Genomic DNA, 23245 nt, shown 5'->3' with positions numbered 1-23245 from the left:
GGACAAGACCTCCAATTAGTTCATATTTATTGAAGCAACTGTAATATGTTTTAGAATGCATAGGGGCTTTTCTATCAGTGTGCATACCTATTGCTTCTGGTGTTTTCTATAACTGGCGCAGACATTTACAACAAATGTTCCTCCTCAGACGAGGAGTGGGCCTCCTAGCTCTCTATAAATAGCCAGTCTCTGAAACAATCTTGAGAATCCCAGGTGGAGCTGCCATGACAACGTAAATGACAACAGCACAGTGAGTGGGAAGAGCTAAATATAAGCCTGTGTTCAAATCCCCCTTCGTCTCTACAGGCCCCACTGACTCACTCTCAAGACTGCTTCATCTGTTTAAGTACATGACTCAATGCACAATCTCTATACACAGACAAGTACAAGTGAAGAACTTGTCTGGTTGTGCCTAGGTCAGATTTACAACCAGATAAGGGTCCTTCAATAGAGAAGTCTAATCATTCCCTGTTCTGGCCATGTCTGTAAGGAGCAGCCTGCTGGACTGGCTGATGATGGATCTGGGGGAGGGTCTACAGGCTATGGCTGTCATCATCTCCCCCACGTTGTGTCAGGAATAATCCTGTTGATGTATTGATAGTCATTCTGATGGAGGAGGATGGAGTGAGTGGAGGTCATCGGGAAGGTCACCTGGTGGTCCCAACGTAGCAACGACCTGGCGTGTGATCATTATGGTCTGGAAGCTGCTGTGCAATTTATTACATTGACCTCCATCTATGAATGATACATGTCACTTTTGCCATCGAATAAATTAAAACTAGTCATGTGATTTATCTTTGGTTAAATTTGATCTCATCCAATTATGAGAAATGAAACAAGAAAGGACCACTGAACTTGCAATTTATTTTATTTCAAATAAATAAATAAAATGAAAGAGTATAGTATTTCAGCGTGGTAATTCTGACTTCTTCAAGTGCCAGTAACCACAGTGGTACTTGACATACACCACTAAAAGGCCATCAATTGTTAATTCCTCTTGTAACCTTCTTTCAGCACACCACTTCCTGGCTTCTGCTCCAGGAGCCAGCCAATCCGCTATTGCCATGGCAGCTGTGTCGTCACTGTTGTTATGGCAACTCAAGCCGAACTGCGTCCACCAGTCCGCATTCTCTCTATTCTCTTCACTTCCTCTTCCCCTGTCTTTCACCCCCCACCCAGTTCCCCTGTGTTTTCGACCCCTCCCTCTCCTGGCCTCTGTGTTTACACAGCTCATCCCTATATGGCCCACAGACAGAGAGAGCCGGCACCAAGAGGTGGATGTTGTAAACAGCAGGGGATGGGGGGCATGCTGGTGGGGAGAGTGTGTTATAAACACTGTCCTGTCGGGCAGGCAGAGTGTTAACACTGTAAACACTACAGACCCCTAAGCTGGCTCTGTGTGAGGGCCCGGCCTTCTGGAGTCTTCTGTGTGGTAGAGAAAGGAGGAGGAAGAGGGCGGCCGCTGCTCGCTCAGCTCTTCTGGAACTTGGCGATGAAGAAGCCGATCGTGTCTGTGTCGGCTCGGCTTGGGAGGGCCACGGGAGGGGGCCCGGCCCAGCTCAGCTCTGGACTGAACCTCTGGAGGAGACGTCGCTGGTCAGGTGACAGGCCAGCTCCCATCATGCCCTCTGCTCCGATGTGAGGCTCCTGAGAAACGTCAAAGTCAAAATGAGTGCATGCGTCTGTGTATATGTGTGTGTGTGTGTTTCCAGCCTATTACCTGAGGCTGTAGTGTGAGGCAGGGGAAGGTCTTCAGAGCCCAGGCGACTTGCTCCTCGTTCTCTGCCAGGGTCACAGTGCAGGTGCTGTACACCAGCACCCCTCCTCTCCTCAGCAGCTGCATTGCCTGGGACACAACAGATCACACACACTCAACACAAACACACACTGGAATAACCAGAGGTCAGTCTACTGGAACTCAGATTCACATCTCACTTGATTGAGAACCCTATTGTCTGAGTGGTCCAACGCTTAAATCCACACACACACATTCAGCTTTCTGGCTTGTCTCCAAAGTTTCTATGCTGAAATGTCATGACTGGGCGACTATGATGGAGCTCAGAGTGTGACAGGGATAAATGATGTGCAGTGCATTGGACTCTAATCTCCCCACAGTGATCCATCTGCCTGCTAGCCTTAAGCTTTTTCACAAGAGCAGCATGGTCCAAGGATATAGGCTACATTATAGCTGACCCACAGTGCCAGCTACTGGTCAGCAAGGGTCTTGAAATAAGATAAACTGGTTCTGTTTAGGCATTTGTTTGGATGTCACCTGAGGCTCTGTAAACTGGTTGGAAAACTCACACTCAAAGTGCAAAGTGTTTGCTATTTCCTGTGTGTACTATGTGGGAGTGTGTTTGTGTTTGCCAGCATGCGTGTGTGTGCATGTGACCGACCGTGTGGAAGAGCTTGCGCTGCAGAGGCTGGTAGGAGCAGACCTCCTTGAGGCCCCAGCTGCAGGCCATGCTGGGCCTCTGGCCCAGCCCGCTACAGGGGGCGTCCAGCAGAACCCGGTCAAAACTCTCCGGGGGAAACGGCGGCCCTGGGAAACGCAGCGAGACTGGCTTACCTCAACCGTGGAAGCCTGATCAAAGCTAAATCAGTCAGAGCATGAGCCAATAACAAGGAGCTAGAATACCAAAAGACTGGCAAGACAAATTGAGCTGTTCCCTCCCTTGTGCTCTGTCCTGGGCTTCCTCACAACCAGACCGGAGCCAAGACGCTGTCTGGCGACGATGCTCACATTCCGTACCTTCAGTTTCCCGGGCAGGGTCACCGCTCACAGCCTGGACGCTGTTGAAGCAGTGAGCTCTGATGCAGTCCAGATGCAGGGTCTTGGCGTTCTGACGGATGCGCTCCACCTTGGATCGGATCTTGTCCAGCGCCACTACCTCTCCCTGCGAGGGACAAACCATACTGACCAAAGCAGGAAGAGGCGTACAAAACAGTGCAACAGCACCACCTTGTGGTCAAAGTGGTCTGAGTAACTGAAAATTAAAGGGCATTTGATCCAACATCACATCAGTGATCTCTCTAAGGATGGAAGACTGTTTTCGTAGTGAACCCTTATGGGGGTCAATACTGACCTGACCCCCCATGAGGGCAGCTATGTGGCAGGTCTTGCCCCCTGGAGCAGCACACATGTCCAGGATACGTTCTCCGGGTCGGGGCCCCAGCACATGACCCACCACCACAGACGGGAGGTTCTAGAACCAGGGGGATAGATGAATGAATCTAAGTTCTAAAGTTCTGACCACAGATGCATCCAGAGAGCTCCTGTTTCCAAACCAGAAGAGGGTAGTTGGAGGAGGTACCTGCAGAAAGACCAGGCTGGGGAGCACACCATCAAACGAGGGGCTCTGGTACAGGGGCTCAACCATCTGAATACCAAGACCCCTGTGGAGGTAAAGATCATGAGGTTACACTCAACACAACAAGCTGACGCTTTTATCTAAAGGGACACACAGCACAGGGTTTTTTAACCAGTGCTCTAACCACTAAGCGATACCCAGACCCTTGTTAAAAGAAGCAACAGAAGTGGTCCTTTTTTTAATTAGAAAACCATTTGGAGAGAAAAGGGTGTTCAGAACAACATACTTGACTGGTTCATTTGTGCAGAAGATGGAGGAGCGGTCCAATCCGGCAAGCCCGTTTCCCAGAAACACTCTCTTCCCCTGGAAGTTCTTGGACCCGCGCGTGCACTTCCCCTCCAGGTCAGAGAACACAGACACAGTGTCTCCAGCCTTCATGACTGGGGACACATGAGAGGAACACCATCTGGCGTCAGAACCACACGCTCCCACGTTTCTCATGACTCCCTTTGGAACAGAAAACAGACACTGCACACAGGGAGGGAGAGGAAACGCAGTGCTACGTTCTTAGTAGTTGAGGTCTCACACTTGGGTGTGGCGAGGATCCCGGGGGCGAAGACGTGGGCTCCCCTGAGCACGGCGCTGCCGCACAGGGCCCCGACCACCACCTCGGAGCCAAGCTGCTTCACAGACCTAGGGGCAGAGGTCAGCGAACAAGTGAGCAAAAAACAAAACAACACTCTCTCTTCAGTTCACAAACGTTATGTACCACATATATGCCATTTCTCTCTTCTTCAGACCCAGACACACACCAAGACCTACACTGAAGAAGAAAAAAAGACTATATTCTACAAAGACACACACACACATAAACACAAGACTATATAAATAGGCTAAGACGGAATAGCTAACCCTAAACAAACAATCCTCTGTCAAAGTTATAAGAAGCAAGAGATGGTTTCTTGGTCTGTATATGATCGCAACCCAAAATATTGTGTATGGTAGGTCTAGGATGAGAGCATATTTTATTTTGGTTGTAATTCTATGAAATTACATGTGGCTGGCCATAAAAAAAAAACAGTAGACAGATTGAATGGAGAGCTACAGAAGGTTCTTGGAACTTGTTTATGCCTCGGTGGAGCAGTCCGATCTTTGGCTGACATTCTTCACATACCTTGGGCCGATGACAGGAAGAAGCAGCACATCTGGAATGTTTGGATGGGAGAGGATAGTAACCTCTTCATCCTCAGAACCACACATGTGCTGCCCGCAACGCTGCTGCTGGCACAGGAGAGAGGGCTCAGGAGTGCATGTGGAGTTATAGCAGTGCCATGTCTAAGAGGATTTGAACTTGATTTCCATTATTGTTGAGAGACTGTTCTCTCAAGTGAGGTATAGATTGAAAGTATTATCCATCACCTGAACAAAACTGCACGTTCACACTTTCACTCTCAGACACACATCCACACACAATGACAAGCATTGTTGCTGGACATCTTAACCTCCTTATGAAAACTGAATCTCAATGAACAATGAACTTTTCCAGTCTCACTGCTCCTCCAGCTTCAGTCTGACCTGTCTGAGCTCTTCCCCCAGGCGGTGACGGATCTCCTCCAGGGGGGCCAGGTGAGTGCTGGCCCGCACACAGGTGAAGGCAGGCGGGTGGGACAGGCAAGATAGCAGCCTCTGGAACCTCTCCTCAGCCGCCTCAACGCCCACTGCAGCCAACAGCTACAGTATAACGATTTGAATAACGTACACTGAGTGACTGCAATAATGTTATTATTAATTAATTTGATGCGAAACACACTTTTAATGTAGAAGTCTCTTGTTACCTGGAAAGTGGACGTTACTGAAGAAACGTAATAGACTAACCTCTGCATTCATGAATGTGTTCTTCATGTAATCATACACTTTGGGCTTCAGAGCAATTGGTGGGAAGACAGACATTTCGTTTCAACTCTCCTCTTCAACTTGCTTCAAATTCAAGCTCCTCCTTGGTCTTCATAACCAAACTACTGTACCTAGATTACCTACACTACTGGTAAATTGACAATAGACATGCACTTATAGCACTGCTATGCTAACTAGCTGGCTACAGAACAGCAACCTCTCTTAAGACGCGTGGTGGTCGACAAGTTTGGTCAAAATATCTTTTGGTTTAATTATGCTCTTTTTCAGCAATATGTTTGAACGTGTTTTTCCACCTAAAGTCGTAAATTACAAACATGTGAGGCCATATGACAACCTCCACGTCTATACTGCTCTCAAACTTCGCTCGTACAGTTCCTTACACGTCACCGAAAACGTGTTTTAGTGGTTTCTGGGAGTTGTAGTTCTCGCACCATATTTAATTATTTCGACTCCTGGATGATACCATACTTAGATAAGACTAAATAAGTATATAAAGTACAATCAATACAGTAAGTCTAACATCAGATTTGGGATGATACATTTTTTATTGGTTTATTGTTTCAAGCATTTCTATTCTACTTTTTGTCTTTGTATAATGTGACTGTCTAAAAGACTCTAAATCCTTCTTCTTTCCAGGCACCCCAACTACCCCTAAACCCCCTACCACGCTCCACCACCCTTTTCATGTTTCTAAGGGACCTGAAAAGTGTAATTGAAGAAAGAAAAGAAAATTAACTACACAGAGATTAAGAGAATGAGCCAAAACAATCACTGACTACATTGATGTCTCTCATTTATCCTGATACCTAGCTTGTTTTACTGGCTACATACCTAAACTTCTGAAAACCAGTCATGTTGAAGTATTTGCTCCAGGTCTGGTCTGTCAGTTGGGTTCGGTGTCAAGCACCAGCGAATCAGATCCCTGCTTGCTACAAGATGAGGCAAGAATTATAATTTCAAACACAAATACAATTGTCAGGCAAAACTGTATATTTGTGAACAGTTTGGTACCATGATTGGCATTATCACAAGATAACTGACAAAAAGCTCCATGACAACAAAAATAGAATCAACTCTTACATTTGGAAAGCCCTTGTCTGAAATACAGGCGTCCAGCCACAATATCATCCTCCTTCTTAAAGGGAAGCTTTCCACAGACCAGGTTAAACAGCAGTACTCCCAGGGACCAGATAGTGGCCTTGCGACCCTGGTAGCTCCCATCCAGCACCCACTCTGGTGGGTAGAACTCTGCAGTGCCTAAATGAGAAAGACAGCAAACAATAGTGTTTTGATTTATATATTTATTGCTGTGACACTCCAACAGCACTCAGTGTCAGCCCCCATTCCCTCACCAGCAAATTCCTTGTAGACTTTGTCCTTCAGCAGATCTCCACAGCCAAAGTCAATGAGCTTCACCTTCAGGGTGTCGGTCTTCAACAGTAGATTCTCAACCTTGATGTCCCTGTGCAGGACGCCTCGGTCACGGCAGTGCAGCACAGCCACAACCACCTGCTGCATGATCTCCCTCGCCAGGCCCTCGTCCATCCTGCCCCCCAGCTGCTCTGTGTAGTCGAACAGGTCCATGCACGGATCCGGTCTCTCCAGGATCAGGATGAACTTATTGGGCTGCTCGAACCACTCAATCAGCTTCAGCACATACTCGCAGGTGGGAGGCTCACTCACCATCTGCATGAGGGCCACCTCCACAGGCAGGCTGCTAGATGTTCCAGGCTGTAGGGGACACAAGGCTGGGAGTTAGGTATTGCGCCCTTTGCAATGTACTCTATATTAGAAGAAATATTGGCTTACAACTGAGGTTGAAAACACCAGTATACATATATGTTTAGAGGTGTTTTTAACTTCCTAACTTGACCGACTGGATGTGGTTCAACAAAGACTGTACTAACGAGTTTTAGATAGCAGTCCATTGTGTGCTTCGGGACAAACTTAATGGCCACCTGATAAAGAGGAGAAATACAAGAAAGTTCTTGAATATTTAATACAATTCTAATGGCCTTTTGGCAACTTACCAAACAGGGGGGATCACTGCATTGGCCAAGTCAGCTTTCTATACTTTGACCATAATAGAGATGTACCTATTATTGGCTAATTAGTCTATAGTAGGCTATTATTTAAATAAACTGTATATTTTTAGTAAATGGATTTGGAAAAGGTTTGTCTAGAATATTATATAGTGTTGGTACGCTGTTGGTACGCTGAGGGCACCTTTTGGCTGTCTTCTTTACGTTTTCCCTCATAGACAGCTCCATACCCTCCCTCTCCCAGCAAGTCCCCCACGGTGTATAGAGATGTGAAACTGGCTGCAATACAAATACAGATACTTACAGTTAATAAACTTTTATATTTAATCGTCTATTTTTTGTCTATTTTTCCCAAAAATGTTGATTGTTCCATCTCTTTGAGAAACTGGGGACTTCCGCCTCAGAAAAGGTTGATAATGCTAACCTCTACGTGGTGGATTCCGTCGGATCTGAGGCTTTGGGGCTGAGGAACATCCCTGCATGGGCAGAGAAGGCTTTTTGGATGGGCTTTGCCCTTCGCCGCTGCCTAAATGTGCATTACCCTTCCTCTTCATTCTCAGTGAATCAGTAAGTACATGAACCTGATCTGGTTGCAATGGACAGTCTGATTTGGGCGCTGTCTCAGCCAAGGTTACCTCCTCATTAACTATTGTACATAAATCAAAACTTTAAATCTTCACTGACTTTATACCATCTGCACAAACAAGTTGAGTGACAATTTGAACATAATGTTCTCTTGTAATGTTTTTTATTCCATACATTTGTTACAGCATTAGTAGGCTATGCCGTTCATGTGTGATTTACTGTGATTTACATGTGTCTTCAGCAAATTAAAAAAATATGATACTTTACCAGGAGTTGAAGATTTTGTGGGAGGTGTAGGTATTGACTGGTAGACCAATATGGGTCTGAAATGTAACAGCCATGGAGTTCTAACATTTGATGATATCATAAGAGACGTATAGCGTCACAAAAAACAATGCACCTGTTGTTGCAGATAGGTGCAGTGCGCGAGGCAAAAGGTGCCAGATCTCCAGATCTGGTTTTATTGGTTATATCATGTTATATCATAAATTATAACGAGAAACCATATTTAAAGGACCTGTCAAATGGCCAAGTACAACGTCATCAACGAAACCGGACACTGTTAGGGGATGGCCTTAAACGAAGAAACAGAACACCGGGATGTTTTTGCCTGGATCAAAGCCATGAGCATTGAGCAGCCGAACGATCATTAACTGAGACCTTACAACTGTGTTGGATTAGATGAGCTTGTCATTTATTATTTCTTGGCCGATTTTTATGCGAGGTCCTCGGCTACAACGGGTGATACGTATTCGCTTGAATAACGCTGTTTGTTACGGCTGTGCACGGCGAAGCGAGCGAGCTATATCTTTATGCTAGGCTAGCAGGCTGGAAAGTTGAGGAAAGGGGGCAATTAAACACTTCTATAAAGAGGTCAACTACAACGTTATCAGTCGTTATGGGTCTCATATTTGCCAAACTGTGGAGTTTCTTCTGCAATCAAGGTGAGTTGATGTTTGTTGGCAACGTGGGAATGTGCAGCAGTGGTGGATGCTGGGGGTAGTAACTAGCAGTATTGCTAATCATAATAAGCTAGACATGCTACTTAGCTCGCTAGATTCAGTTCGTCGTGTGTCAAACATGATATCTTAGCTAGCAGGCTTGCTACTTATTTATCAAGTGATGTATTGTGTTTTGGAACATCAACGTAGACATATTTTAATTGCGTTGGTATTCAGAATTCTGGCACAGCCTTTATCAATCCATCCAGGGAATAAAGTCAAGACACGTGAGTTCGCAGTGGCCGCACTAGCTACCATGCCAACTTGCTAGGATGAGGTTCTAGCGAGGTAACTGGATTTGAAAATTGAGTATCATGCCATGGAGAAAAATGTATTGCGCAATGTGTGGACATGATTCTGTTCAGCTAGCTAACTTGTGACTTATCACTTCTTGATAAGATTGGATGTCCAATTGCTGACACGTTTACGTGTTTTAGCTTGCTATTTGTCGTGGTCGACTGCAATACAATGATATTAGATGTAATGTAAATGACCAAGAGGTTGGGCAAAAACATAAGTGTATTGGTCGAGTGTTTAGTGTTTGTGCCCCTTTTCTATTCCATTGTTACACAAACGAAGGTTCAGATGCAGAGGAACAGATCTTCAGGGTCTGAAGAAAAAAGTGGAACTGGGGTGCTTTTAGGAGTCTGTCCATAGTTCACTGAAATTTCAGATGTGGTCTCAAGTTTTTAAATACCAGAATTCAACTTCTATTTGAAATGTGGTGAGTTGAAGTGTACAATAAATTGCTGAGACTGTCAACTTTAAGAGTTTTTTTTTTTTAAATATACAACTAAGGGCTAGGCCTTCCCATTGTCTCTGCTTTGAAATGATGTAATGATTTGGAGTATATCCTGTGGCTGTCTGTGGGAGCTGTCTGTGGCCTAATTCCTTGGTAGTGGTGGGAAAAGCTGTGCTAGGGCCCACCTACCTTTTTACAGCAGCACTGGATAGCTAATCCCAACCTAATACCTGGATTAGTGTCTTGGACCTCTCTCAGTGTATTTCGTTTCACTCACTCAGAGACAGTGAGATGTTAGTGAAATTGTGAGATTGAGTCGTACTATTATTAGATTACATTTGGAGTTTGTTTGTTGTGCTTTCAACTTTAGCCTAAATCATGTAGGCCTATCAGTAACACAGTGGTAATCATAAATAAATAATAGTATTCTACTATTATCTTAAGTAGGAGCACCAAAAACGTATGCATGTTGGACATGACCAGTTTATTGAGTTTCGTGGCTGTATTGGCTGAGGCATAGAGATGCAGTGAAGCACTGTCTATTTTGTAGGAAGTAATAGGAATTCAACATCATCCTGTATCTGACGCCAGGCCTGTCAGTATCATGGGCCCTCTGACCGGTCTTCCTTCCAGTCTCCCACACTCAGCCTCCAGAGGTTGAGAAGTCAAAACACTCATGTGAGATATTCTACCACGGACGTGCCTGCTTTGATACGGCCTTTTGGTCTTTCATGGCTCCCTGTTTGACAAACAGGTGTTAAATCTCCTATAACAGCATGGCAGTAAAGTGAATCCTGCTATGGGGAATTGTGGGGCTGGGTTAAGTTAGGCAAGGATAGACAAAGCTATGCTCAAAGACAAATGACGATCAGAACAAAAAGTTAAGGCTTTGGAAGGAAATGTCATGACTTTGTGAATGGGTGCTTGTAAAACAAACTGTGTGAATACCAGGAAGGAAAATTCTGAATGGAACATAGCACAAACTAGGTCAGTTTGGCAGTAGGCCATTCCCAGAAGTCAGAAGTCATTCCTTACTTGGTATTGTTTTCATTAGCGATGCATATGAGTGACTGGCATGAAGGGTAAATTCTAGTTTGTTAAGATGTGGCTCCACTGATATTGGAGTTTCAGACAATCATGTTGCTAATGTAGATGTTTTTAATGTTTCAGAACACAAGGTCATAATTGTTGGGCTGGACAATGCTGGAAAGACCACAATACTGTACCAGTTGTGAGTATATCTTTTCTTTCTTTTCATGCATCTTTTTTGTCTTTATCTCCCTGTCCGTCTCTCTCACTATCGGTGTATGGCTTCTCGGTGTCTCTCCCTCCATCCCTCAACCTAACTGTAACATTCTGATCTCCTTCCCCCCTGCCAGTCTGATGAACGAGGTGGTTCACACGTCACCCACCATCGGCAGCAACGTGGAGGAGATAGTGGTGAAGAACACCCACTTCCTCATGTGGGATATCGGAGGCCAGGAGTCTCTCAGGTCCTCCTGGAACACCTACTACTCCAACACTGAGGTGGGTCCTAACACTCACACACGCTCCATCTCTTTCTCGCTCGCTCGCTCTCTCACACACACCCAAACGCACACTCTACCTCCGCAGGCAGGATGTGAACTACCCTGGCCTGTATGCATGAATAGACATGGCTGGCTGGCAGCAGCCTGTGGCGTCTGTGTGCGCTGCTACTTTGCCTGTGACTTTGCAGCGGGGCTCCATAATCCCTCATAGATGTTGTTGGACAGGAGAACAAAAGTAGCATCCTGCTGCAGTAGCCCCCCCCCCACCTCACACTCACAGCAGCTGGTGTATTTGTTCAGAGCACAGACGGCTGCAGAGGCCTCCCAGGTCAAGGGTCACCCTGCTACAAAGGCGCGGTCTGAAAGGAGGGGTCAGGACCGGCCTCTATGGGGCCAGGACGGAGGAGGACGATGAGTAGGAGGAGGGTTTAAGAGGGAGAGTAGTCCTGGAAAAAAATATCTGTGTAAATCCCCCCCATGGTCAAGCCTGTTATCTAGCACGGCCCGTGTTTATTCTGTACACTTCAGCATAGCACTCTGCTTGCTTTTCATTTACACACAGCGCTGACAATGGGTCTCCCTCACTCGGCATCCTACCCCCTCCTATTGTATTGTTTGTGTGTCTGAACACATCCACTCACATGTAGACCACCTGATTCTTCCTTGTCTCTGTAGTCACTGTAGATGCATATGGAAGCCTAGCCACCCTTTTGTTGTGACCCAGACCGCTCCAGTAGGAAATCCCCTCCCACCGTGCCTCACAGCACCTCGTCATTGGTGGAGGCTCCGGTCACATGTGCGAGTCACGTGTCTTCTCTTATTTCTAGTTCATCATATTGGTGGTGGACAGTACGGACAGAGAGAGGCTGGTCATCTCCAAAGAGGAGCTCTACCGGATGCTGGCTCACGAGGTAACCCTTCTGTTTTGTGCGTACACACACACACACAGTGAGAAAAACTGTGCCATACTTGTCCTATCTTATCACAGATAGGGATTCTACTCCAGCCTTTTAGGCTCTGTTACGACACATCCTGTCCATTCACCCAAGTCAGACTTCCCACCGTCACCTTGTTCACTAGAAGTTTCCGTCCCAGTTGTTATGTAACGTCTTGTACAGGCTAGTGCTCATTGTCCTCTTACCCCTATCCTCCCCTGTCCTATTCTTCTCTTGCTTCAGGACCTGCGGAAGGCAGCTGTGTTGATTTTTGCCAACAAGCAGGATATGAAGGACTGTATGTCTGCAGCGGAGATCTCCAAATACCTCACCCTCAGCTCCATCAAAGACCACCCCTGGCACATCCAGTCGTGCTGCGCGCTTACAGGAGAGGGGTGAGACGGCCGCACATTGACACCTCACACACACACACACCCACGATAAAGAGAACAGAAGACAAACTTAGTCTATTGTCCCAGTTTATCTCAAGTTCTCAAACACACAAGTCTATATTTTCTGATGTCTTGCTGGATACTGAACCCATTCTCTCTCTCAGCTTGTGTCAGGGGCTGGAGTGGATGACCTCGAGGGCGGGACTTAGATAGCCCCTCGCCCAATGATGGACTGACTTTCTGCCTTTTCCACCTATCAGGTGGCATCCTAGCCTCCCCTTAGTGGCTGCTTTTTAAAACAAAACAAAAAGTTCCAACTAACTTCAAGACTGCACAGAGGTGCCTCTCTTCACTACACGCAACCTTACCTGTTACAGCGAGAGACCCTCCCCAAGTATTAACCTCAGTGGTCAACAGACGTCTGACCACAACTCAACCACAAGGACTGCCGGTTGCCTAGCTGTGAATCTACTGGTCATCATGAGAACCAATTTGTTTTCTCTTTGTGGGACATTAGGACATGTACCGAGGACAGTGGAAATATAGATGCATGCTGTTATCACTACATATCATCTACAGTTTTATGTCAGAATGCCATATTCAAACCATAACTGGGATCATCGCCTATCTGGACTGTTCTTCATTTTATGTGGGTGTGTATTGTGGGTGGGTTTGTATTTTCAAAACAGTTCAATACCTAAGGCTTTGCGTGTTCCAGTTGGTTGTTTGGGATGGCACAAAGAATGGGCTTAGTCCCTGGCGAACAAGCACACAGTGGTGTTATCATAAATGTTTAAATGCTCATGGTGCAGTCAGGTTCAATATTATACACTACCTCATAAACTGGGGTAGTGTATACAGATCTTGTACTTTTTTCTTTTTTATAGTTCATGACCATTTTCTCAGTGGTAACTGTAACAGTTGCAGTATCATAAGCTATGATGGTCTGAATTTAAAAACCAGTTCCTACTGTGTTAAACTGTGGTCTCCAGGTGCCTGAGCCATGGTGCAAGATGGGGATCAGCCAAGTAAAGACTAATACAAGGTGACGCTGGATGCGTCTGGGTGCAGACCTCAACAACACTCTCAAACAAAGTAGATTCTCACCTCAGTATGCAACCGTTACGATCGTGTGGATGTTGATGCTACAGATGTCAGTTTTTTGTTTTGTTGCTATTACAGTGTATGTTTATATTTTATACATTATGCAATGTCATGGTCAGCAGGTTAACTTCCAGCTGAATTATGTCATACCTTTCGTCGTGTGTTTGGAATGAGTCCTGGTTCCTGATGACATGTCTCTTGTCTCTGGCAGCTGTGTTGCTATGTTGATCATCCCCATCCCCTCTACCCCCTCCCCCAGCAAGCCTCTTGCAGCCCCTAATCACAACCGGGGTTGGAACAGAAGCCCACTGGAGGATAGCTGTCCAGGAACAGGGGTTTGGGAGCCCTGGAAGGTTAGGGACCTTCCTCCTAATGTGCCACAAACATTTCAGGCTGTGTGTGAATGGAATGTGCTCCATGTTTTTTCTTCTTCTCTGCAGATGCTGGTCTAAACACCTGAATCAGGGCTTGAGTCAGTTCAGTTTTAATTTAAACATTTCTCAGTGGACATATTGTTATTTTTGGACTATTCCAACGAAACAAAACGAAAAAAGACATTTCATTTCAAACCACACCAAACTGACCCCAGCCTTATTCTAAAGGTGTGTACGTGCATAAGTATTCGGCCTATGTGACCGTCCTGATGAGCAGGACTTGTTACTCCAGTGACTTTGATGTAAGATACTCTAACATCTATGCCCGTGTCACTTTCTATTTTCCTATACCTTCTCTGCCAAGCTCTGTAGTGGCCAAAGAGACTGAGTGGTGGCAGTTGCAAGAGGGTTTCAGTGTTAAATAGGATCTTATTGAAAGTACAAGTCATGAGTGTGGATGGTGATGATGGTTCTATAGTGTCTCTGGGTCTGAGGCTCTTGACCAGACTATTGCTCTGGTCTTCAGTATTTCACCATTGGAACGCAGGACAATGATCACAGTATCATGTTGTGGTTTCACTCGTGCTGTTCGTCACATATTCAGCTGGGGGACAGTCACTTTAAAATCAGGGGATGACAGGTACGATCTGTGTCATGCATTTCCATTTTTTATTTCATTTTTAATAAACCTTTATTTTGAAACTGATGGCTGTTTTTCGAGTTATTACTACTTAGAAATGGAAGCCATTTGTAAATGTGAATGGGACAATTATAGAGAAGTCATTTGATATGAAATGGAGCTTAAAGGTTTTACATACAATCCTCAGGTAAACTGTATGTGGAATTTAGATCTACAACTGCTGTACGATGACATCAACATCAACTAGGTGGCAGCATAACACCTTTATGTCAACCTTTAAAGTCCATAAAATCCAATAGCACCATTTCATAATCTGTGCAGTGCACTCTGTACATGTATATGAGGTTTCTTTAGTCTTAACTGAAGCATTTGACACCTTAATGTTGCAATCTAGTATTGAGGGCATCAGTCTAAATGGCTCTTGAGAGAATACCATTCTGATCGATGGGCCACTTAAAACATTTATTACAGCTTGACTGAAGAGCTGGATCTGTGAAGAGGCAGTTTTAGTAGGCCTCCCCTCTTTAGCTAAGTAACACCATTACCAGATGGAAATGCTAGTCTTCTATATGGATCATGACATGGGGTTGAGAGGGAGCATTCCACTGTGGATGGTTCTGAATGGAACTGCCTGCTGTCTCCTATCTCCTCCCTGCTGTCTCCTATCTCATCCCTTCTCTCTTTTCTTCACTGTTTCCTCCTCTTCCTCTCACGTAAAGATTATAAAGCATACAGTGTAGGTAATCAGTTGGCCTATTTGAACATCGGAAGAAACTTGATTTCAATTAGACGATTCAGCTTTTTTTCAGCACGATTAATTTTGCGGTGTTTTTCTGCAGCAGGCAGAAACTGTTTTCTTTTGGTTCATTGTCCAAGCTTTTGGATGCCATTAATCATGTTTATGTGCCTTCATCCGTCTTGCAGCGGTGTCGAAACAATGTCTTGAAAGGTCATTAGTTCGAGAATGAAAGATTTGAAGCTGCACATGCAGATCACCATTACCACCCAGACCAGATATAACAGTATGTCCCAGACAGTTATTTCAGAAATGGACTTTGTGGGGTTGTTTCTTCAGTACTACAGCAAGTGAGGTCATTAGAAATACCTCATTTGTTGACCTACCTGTGTTGATATTGGACAATCAGTTCTTGTTAAATAAAAGTAGCTTGACTTGGAGCCGACAGGGATGATTGGACAAGAGATGAGGCCATAAGGAGGTGTGAACCAAAACATTGAATGAAAAAAAGAAAGGAGGGAGAACAAGGGAAACATGAGATCAGGAAGCGATGGCAGAGATGGAGGGAGGAAAAAAAAAGAGGAACATGGATTGATCTACAGGTTGGGATCATTAGGAGCAAGATCTGGCATCAGTCACAACTGACCTCTTAATGACTCATCTAATGAAGAGTGGTGCTGAGCTGTAATCCATACCAATATCGTTGGGCTAAACAACTTCATAGTAAGGAAAATGGATGTCTCAGCCAGACTCTAGTTCATGTTTCATTGGGCGATAGGAAAGCACCACGTCACCCCTTCTGTTCCCTCCTACTTATTCCTTCTAAAATTCCTCTGCATCACACGGCCATTTACCACTTCCTCATCATGCGCCCCGACGGAGAGGGGAGGGGGGGGGGGGGACTGGTGTTCTTTGACAGCTGTTTACGATTGGAAGGTGTTCTTTGATGGTCGTTTGTGATTGGCTGGTGTTGTTCAGCGGCTACTTGTGATTGGCCAGTGTGATTTGCATGCACTCAGAACCATCTGTGGTGCAGAGCGTTGTTCTCTCACATCAGGGATGGGGACAGATGGTGACGGTCCCCTTCCAGCCTGGAGACAAGCTTTGTTAACACACTCATCGCTCATCAGCCTCTCTCACATTCACTGCCGTTACCAAGTTAGTCTTTTCTCAAGTGGCGAGCACTGAAATGACTAGGAAAGGTGTTATTCAAAGTTTATGGTCATGACAACAGCACAAGACATGTTTCTGGTTTGAAAGCCTTTCGGGGGTTTGATGTTAATGTATGACTGGACTGAAGAGACGTCCTGTTTGGGAGGGGCAGACCTGGGAAGCCCTGATGGATCTGTCCATGGGCTTCCCATGACAAGATTCAGTCTGTAAAGTCTAATTGTACGCAACAGCCTTGGGTAGGCCAGATCCAAACTGAAGCCAGACTGCCTGACTTCTGAAACAACAAGGATTAATGATGTGTTATTATTATTCTACAAATAAAGGTTCCCAAGTCCAAAGGAATATAGATTAAATGTGAACCTGTTGAGCAGTGTCTGGTATCTTGCAGAAAATACCATCGGAAATTCAGTAAATTCACTTTTGAAACATCCCTCTCTTTGTCAGTTCTCTGCTATCATAGCTTGTTGGCCCTCCAGGAGTGTCAGCAATGCTGTGATGGTCTACTTATGACAAGAAAAGGGAAAGAAAACCTGAGCTTTTTTAAACGTTCAGTCAACTAAAACTTGTACTGAGTTTTGTCATATAATCTTCTAAATCTAATGATCATTTGGAATTCTATAAGCCATCTGGTGCATCTTTTCAATATCAACTAAATAGCAATTGGAATATGAATCTATCAAAAGTCACTCCCCTTAAGCATTATGACTGGTTACACGTCAAACATTGTGTGTCTCCATGGTAACATCCTGAGTACTCTCTTCTATTCTCTTTAGGTTGAGATCATGAATACATATTTTATGTATTCATGCCTTAATTTGCATTTGGCCAGGATGCAGGATCTGTTACATTCACATGATAGGTAGCACAGTCAGAAACTAGGAAGACAATAGGACCTGCAGTTCCTTCATGGATGAATGAATGACCCCCCATTAACGTGATTTACGCAAAAAGCAGTGGGAAAGTATGGTGGCACTGTGTCTTTGTTGATGTAGCATACATTGCAAGTCTACTATCTCCCCTCCCACAAAGCTTATGTGGGAGAGGAGATTAACTTATGTAAAGTTTCAGAGGGTGTTTGGTCAACAACCCACATCTTATCATTCAGGCTCCTAAACATGCATTCACACTCCCCTAGCATTTTTACCCCTTATCAAACTGTAATACTTCTCTGATGCTCCAAAGCAGAGATCTCTGGTACACAATTTCTGAAGAAAGCGCATCTTCCAGAAATACATGTTGCCAAAATATCCTCAGTGAGGAATGAATGTGTTTTTCACCTGCTAATCCTGATATGACGTTCAGTTTCTGCTTCTAAACTGGATGTGCTGTTGTGTGGTCTTTCTCAAGGAAGCTTGATTAAATAAAAGTTATAGTTTCCTGAAGTTTCTATGTCTCTGACAGTTTGTATGCATGTCATCTAACCTATTAAGTTATTTATATGCTGACAGATAGTATTTTCCATGGGTTATTCCTTAAAATGTACTTGAATTGAAACAAGAAACCATTAAAGCCACACTTGGTCCCGTCTGTGTTCTTAACTTTCTTAACTGAAACTCAAGCAGGAGGTCACACTGAAAAGAGAGGCCTGCGATTTAAATAACCTTTCTGCTTCATAATAGAGCATTTGTGCTCACAGAATGCTCAGAATGGCAGGATATTGAAGAATCTCCATTGATTTCAAACATAACCTGAGATTCCAACAAAAGAAGCAGAGAAAAGTGCCAAACCTCTCATCGATTGACATCAAAAAAACAATCAAGGCCAGAATTCGTTTTCATAGCCTGCTACAAAGGAGATACTGTACAAAATAACTTCCTCTTTCTGGTCTTGAGTTCTGAAGGGAAGTTGTGGCTAGTCTGCCATCTGTATCTGTAAGTGGCAGAAGGCCCTGCTGGTGACTGGATGAGTTGATTGGAGGGGAGAGGGTCACAGCTGATATGGCCTGGCAGTGAGCAGAAGGAACAGGAGGCAAATTATAGACTGGCACAGACAGGTGGGTATAGGATGGCACTGGTGGGCAGGGCATGGGGCAATGGGTCATCACACAGACAAAGACTGCAATTCTTACGGCAATTCCACTAACTTCCCCATCCTACCTATTAGCCAGCGTGACCTGCATGAAGCCTATCTGCTATGTCTGAGATCTGAAGGAAAGGCAGAATAAATTCAGTCCTGTTTTATCTTACAATGCCCTATGTGCTTGTTTCAGGTCATAACAGATTGTAGTCTGGATGCTCTCCTGGATGAAGACAATAGTTTTCTCGATTCTTCCTTTAAGAACAAAAGAATGGTAATAATATCCCCTTGGACAGTGTCTCTAATGCCTTCACAATACTGTTTCTCAGGAGAATATTTGTTATTTACCCATTCAGCTGGTTTCATGCTTTTATCGTCCTTATATTTCTTCAAAGATTAAGAGATCAGTTTCATATCTAGACAGATGCTCTTCGGTCAGTTATCTAAATGCCATTTACTCCAACACAATGCAGCAGAATTAAACTAGTTGGTCGGTCAGCAGTGTCCTTGGGTTCTGCTGTGTGAAAACATACCGATTAATCTGTTTTGACAGGTTAAAAGCTGTCGCCTATGTTGAAGCCAGATGAGGTACTGTACCCAGGGGAGGAAGTGCTCTTCCTTTAAGAACCTTCCGGAAATTCGGACATATTAACCTGTCCCTCAAGCTTCCTTGATGATGAAGATACCATTCTGGACCTTCGGCATGGTGAATTATATTCACTGAATGAAAAGGCTGAAGTTTTGGTGGAAGCAAAGGAGAGAAAATAGAATATATTATAATTTGTATTCAATGTAACTTTTCAGGTGTTTCTAGGAAACATGCAACATGTAATATGATTTTATATTATTGTACCTCCTCTTTTTCTACAATAAGTGGATGAGTTTTGTATTTAACTGCCGTTGAGGTGTTAATGAATGGCAGCCCATTAGCAGCCAGTCACATGGAACACTATTTAATCACTGCAGATTAGCAGCCTGTCTCTGTTACGTATTAGCTATTAATGTGAGTGATAGGAAATGAAAATACATGAGCAACAACCATCCTATGGTAATGTAGAAAGGTGTACAAGACATGGATAATAAGATACAATTAGCAATGGAGGAAATCTGCATCCTAATTTATCACCTCTTGCTGACTTCAAGGTGTTCCTAGAGACCCTTTGCAACTCAAAATGTCATGCCACATTATTGGTCCTATCCTAGTTCATCATGTTAAATGGCCTACAGTATGATACAGCTTAAAGACAGAACTCTTAAGGTTCTTTCAACTGGTGTGAGGATGTGTTTTTGGCAGTTCGTGTGAGTGTGCATGTGTGTGTGGCTGTCCTCAGCTCCCTGTCTTGTTAAATAGGGGAGATTTATAAAAGCTGCACATAGTTTTATCAGAGAGGACAGTCAATACATCTGATTCAGCCCATGTCATTTTTTTGCAGGCAATACAGTGATGCTGGTGATGTAAGTTACTGTGATCATTATGTATAACACGTTTTATCTATACACCAGTCTTTTACACTGAGAACACAGGGGGAACAGATTTCCCTGGAGGCCTGAGTAAATTGGTTCCCCCTCTGTATATTACAGTCTGGCCATGTATAAAGCAACACAGTGATTCTGGTGATGTAAGTTACTGTGATCATTATGTATAACAAGTTTTATCTATACACCAGTCTTTTATACTGAGAACACAGGGGGAACAGATTTCCCTGGAGGCCTGAGGAAAGTAGTTCCCCCCTGTATATTACAGTCTGGCCATGTATAAAGCAATACAGTGATTCTGGTGATGTATGTTACTGTGATCATACCTCACAAGCTCCGTTAATGTTTCATAATATAACCCCAAATCTTCCTTGGCGTGTGGCACGTTGCCCCTCACATCATTGAGAGGTGGCAGCTTGGTGGAGCTGGCATGCTCTTGACAGATGGGTGTGTTAATGCTTGGTTGGTTCACGAAACGGTTTTCATCTCCCAGCACACTCCACCTGTCAAGCTCATCTACACTTCATGTTCAATCCTGATTTTTATTATCTACGTTTTTCGCGGTTGGTCGATATAGGCTATTGCTTTGGTAAATAGGCTCCCGAAATCAAATCCTACCGTAAAGACGTAGAGATTAAAACCACGGCTGATATGCAATGCGACTAATAGGCATAATGAGTTGGGATGTAAAAAGCAAGGCAGAATTCACAACGGTGACGATTCTTTTCTTTTTAATGCATTCTAATTAACCAGCTGTCCAAAAGCGACAGAATGGGAAAAGCCATTACGATGACGAATGGAAAGTCAACAAGACTGGGTTTGTTTTCCACATACAGCTTTTTACATAAATATTCATGGCTCTGTAAACTGTTATAGAAGTGTAAACCAAAACACAGAAATCCACATGAAATATAAAGCTGCTAAAGAGAGTGTGGCTGTTCAGAGAGCATTGATAGTTTGCTAAGGTTTGCCAATGTTAGAATGCAGTAACTTGAGGTGTGAAGGCTTACATATTTATTTGTCCACATTTAGTTAGTAGTTAGTGAACATTTCATAATACGTTGTTTTATGTTCCAAGCACTTGCATCTGATTTTGGCCTACACTTCAGGAAACATTTCAGGGGACACCATATAGCAAAACTTGAGGTCAAAGCTTGCAGAAAAAACTATCATGGTTACAGAGGAGAGGAAAATGAAATCATGTCTTTGTTTTAATATGTTGCAAGAGGAGCTGAGCCAGCACAAGACAAATTGCTCCGCAAATCGTTTGACAAATCGTTGCAATGGTTACCATCCCCCAAATCCTTGTGGGACCTAAATTAGATGTCTTTCTTATTTAAGTCACTTATGGTGGCGCAGTGTGCTGAGCTCTCTCTGGGCCATGAAGGTGAATTTAATCCCCATAGAGAAAATTCATAATCCTGAAAGGGGAGACAAAAAAAATTATCTTCAAAGAGATTGGAGAAACTAACACCTCTGCAAAGAAAGCAACAAAAAATGTTTTTATTACTCTTGCCTCAACTTGAAATAGCATAACTTACCTGTATATGTTTGTGTCTGTGCATGCCTGTATGCATTTGAGCATTCACCATATACTGTCGTAATCATGTTTCATTTGGTCAAAACACATTGGTTCCATTGAAAGTGGACTGGGGTTGACAGTGAATGGATGTTCCTTTGATCTAAAATCTGCCAACTTGCAGTACACCATGTCTTTAAGTATGGGAACACTGACTGCTTGTAAAAAATAATATAGTTGAGGAAGTCTTACTGTTAATGCGAATGTGTCCTAATGTGCCCTGTGGTAGCTCATTAGCAGGCTTTTTAATTGAGGTTTTGCCCCAGGATCAATTAATTAAACTTAGGTGAGTCACTTTGGCAAAAAAACATGAAATGAAAAAGTCACTAAACAGAAAATGAGTTGCTTTGCCTGATGCCATGCCAGACATCCACCAGCCTGTCTACTCAAAAGAAATTACCCCCCTTTTCACTGTGCATTGCACACAGAACCATCAGATGCATTTCCAGCTTACTGAATCAATTCCTATCCAGTCACTGATGCAGTAACATGAGAAACATGAGCTTGGTCTGTAATCATGTCATTGTTACACCTAATTGTACAGATGAGGTCAGAAATGACAATGAAAAGATTCATAAAACATCCATGATTATAATACACCTTTTCGTGCTTGTAGGATGACACAATATTGTCATTAGGCTACCAATGTGGGTCAATATAAGAATAATAAATTATTCTTATTCGTAATTGTTCCAGTTTACCATGGTCCCTCCATCAAGGTGTTAATTGCTCCCTGTTGTCTCAAGGTCATTGGGGCAACCTACCGCACAAATCAACTCACCCATTACGGAAAGATATCCTTTCCTGATCGATTCATGTCAAATTTGATTATGTGTGAGAATACATTTATAAAGTGAGTTGTGGACTGTTTTATGAGTGTCATAGAACAGCTTTTTAACACATTTTCTCTCATGTGGACTCCCTTTTCTCTGTTATTGCTATGATTCTCAGTCTTCTGTCTGAAAATCCCACAGTATGTACAATTGCAAAGTGTGTTCAGGTCCGAACAAATATTTTATAGTCATGATGCGAAGGATATGCGCCTGCGCACACACACACACACACAGATATATACACGCAAGCACCCTGACTCACGTACACACACACAAGAACTCACACATACAGCCTATTGAGTAACAGCCATAAAAGCCATTTATTGACTTGTGATGATTCAGGCTCACAGCTTGTACGTGATCACTATCTAAAGGTAAACTGAACATTGTAAGTTAGTACCTCAGTTAAAACGTTCTTGAAACCAGACCGTGTTTTATGGAATAAAGGGGTGAATGAGTGAGTGTTTCTGTTCCAGTCTACCTAATGACTGGGTTGCCAAGGGCCCTGTGCCTGCTGGCCTTTTGTCTGGGGTGTGTCTCTGTGTGTTTGTGTGTGAGTGCTGTGGCCTGCTTTGCTGGAGAGTTTTCCTGTGACAAGGGAACATGCCTGTCGGAGGACCGTGTGTGTGACTTCACCACCCACTGTGGGGATGGTAGCGATGAGAAAGACTGTGAGTAGTTCTAATTGATGACCCTTATTTTCTACAGTTATTTGTTTAGTAGTGTCCATAGTCTACTATTTTATGAAGAATAATTGACCCGACTCCTGGTTCATCAAGTAATGTAACTTCTGAGCCCACAACTACAGCCACGTAACACCTCCAAATATAAACAAATATTATCCCTGGCATTTGCTGGGTGAG

The 23245-nt window shown here is 43.9% G+C and overlaps 4 protein-coding genes across 7 annotated transcripts in view; 2 read left to right on the top strand and 2 right to left on the bottom strand.

The window, feature by feature from the left end:
- Positions 1 to 837: 837 nt before the first annotated feature.
- On the bottom strand, positions 838 to 5616 carry nsun6 (NOP2/Sun RNA methyltransferase 6). Of its 3 annotated transcripts, none has more exons than XM_062480073.1 (11): positions 5187 to 5616; positions 4887 to 5042; positions 4486 to 4589; positions 3898 to 4004; positions 3598 to 3751; positions 3315 to 3396; positions 3087 to 3206; positions 2639 to 2897; positions 2397 to 2542; positions 1721 to 1846; positions 838 to 1647 (listed from the first exon to the last, which is right to left on the bottom strand). In XM_062480073.1, exons 1-11 carry the CDS (start codon positions 5259 to 5261, stop codon positions 1471 to 1473), a joined length of 1506 nt encoding a protein of 501 aa, XP_062336057.1. In that variant the 5' UTR covers positions 5262 to 5616; the 3' UTR covers positions 838 to 1470. The 3 variants fall into 3 exon arrangements, with proteins under 3 accessions (XP_062336057.1, XP_062336059.1, XP_062336058.1); XM_062480074.1 differs by having other exon boundaries at positions 839 to 1647; positions 2753 to 2897; positions 5187 to 5615; XM_062480075.1 differs by lacking the exon at positions 2397 to 2542 and having other exon boundaries at positions 2753 to 2897; positions 5187 to 5615.
- Positions 5617 to 5811: 195 nt separating this feature from the next.
- Positions 5812 to 8166, bottom strand: LOC134035013 (serine/threonine-protein kinase pim-1-like). Of its 2 annotated transcripts, none has more exons than XM_062479776.1 (8): positions 8120 to 8166; positions 7692 to 7853; positions 7452 to 7546; positions 7133 to 7183; positions 6578 to 6956; positions 6306 to 6482; positions 6057 to 6154; positions 5812 to 5924 (listed from the first exon to the last, which is right to left on the bottom strand). In XM_062479776.1, the coding sequence occupies exons 2-7, from the start codon at positions 7819 to 7821 to the stop codon at positions 6057 to 6059; spliced, it is 930 nt and encodes a 309-aa protein (XP_062335760.1). In that variant the 5' UTR covers positions 7822 to 7853; positions 8120 to 8166; the 3' UTR covers positions 5812 to 5924. The 2 variants fall into 2 exon arrangements, with proteins under 2 accessions (XP_062335760.1, XP_062335759.1); XM_062479775.1 differs by having other exon boundaries at positions 7692 to 7905; positions 8120 to 8152.
- Positions 8167 to 8404: 238 nt separating this feature from the next.
- On the top strand, positions 8405 to 14631 carry arl8 (ADP-ribosylation factor-like 8). The gene is made up of 6 exons (XM_062480076.1): positions 8405 to 8796; positions 10766 to 10826; positions 10975 to 11122; positions 11952 to 12035; positions 12303 to 12454; positions 12616 to 14631. The coding sequence occupies exons 1-6, from the start codon at positions 8751 to 8753 to the stop codon at positions 12662 to 12664; spliced, it is 540 nt and encodes a 179-aa protein (XP_062336060.1). The 5' UTR covers positions 8405 to 8750; the 3' UTR covers positions 12665 to 14631.
- Positions 14632 to 22822: 8191 nt separating this feature from the next.
- malrd1 (MAM and LDL receptor class A domain containing 1) overlaps positions 22823 to 23245 on the top strand; it is a 31661-nt gene continuing 31238 nt past the window's right edge. The window contains exon 1 of the mRNA XM_062480150.1: positions 22823 to 23053. Within this exon, the coding sequence (XP_062336134.1) occupies positions 22867 to 23053 (187 nt within the window). The 5' untranslated portion in view covers positions 22823 to 22866. The remainder of the gene's footprint in view (positions 23054 to 23245) is intronic.

The sequence above is a fragment of the Osmerus eperlanus genome, chromosome 15, assembly GCF_963692335.1.
Source record: "Osmerus eperlanus chromosome 15, fOsmEpe2.1, whole genome shotgun sequence".
Taxonomy (NCBI): domain Eukaryota; kingdom Metazoa; phylum Chordata; class Actinopteri; order Osmeriformes; family Osmeridae; genus Osmerus; species Osmerus eperlanus.
The sequence above is the reverse complement of the archived record's forward strand: the minus strand, read 5'-3'. Positions and strand labels throughout refer to the sequence as shown.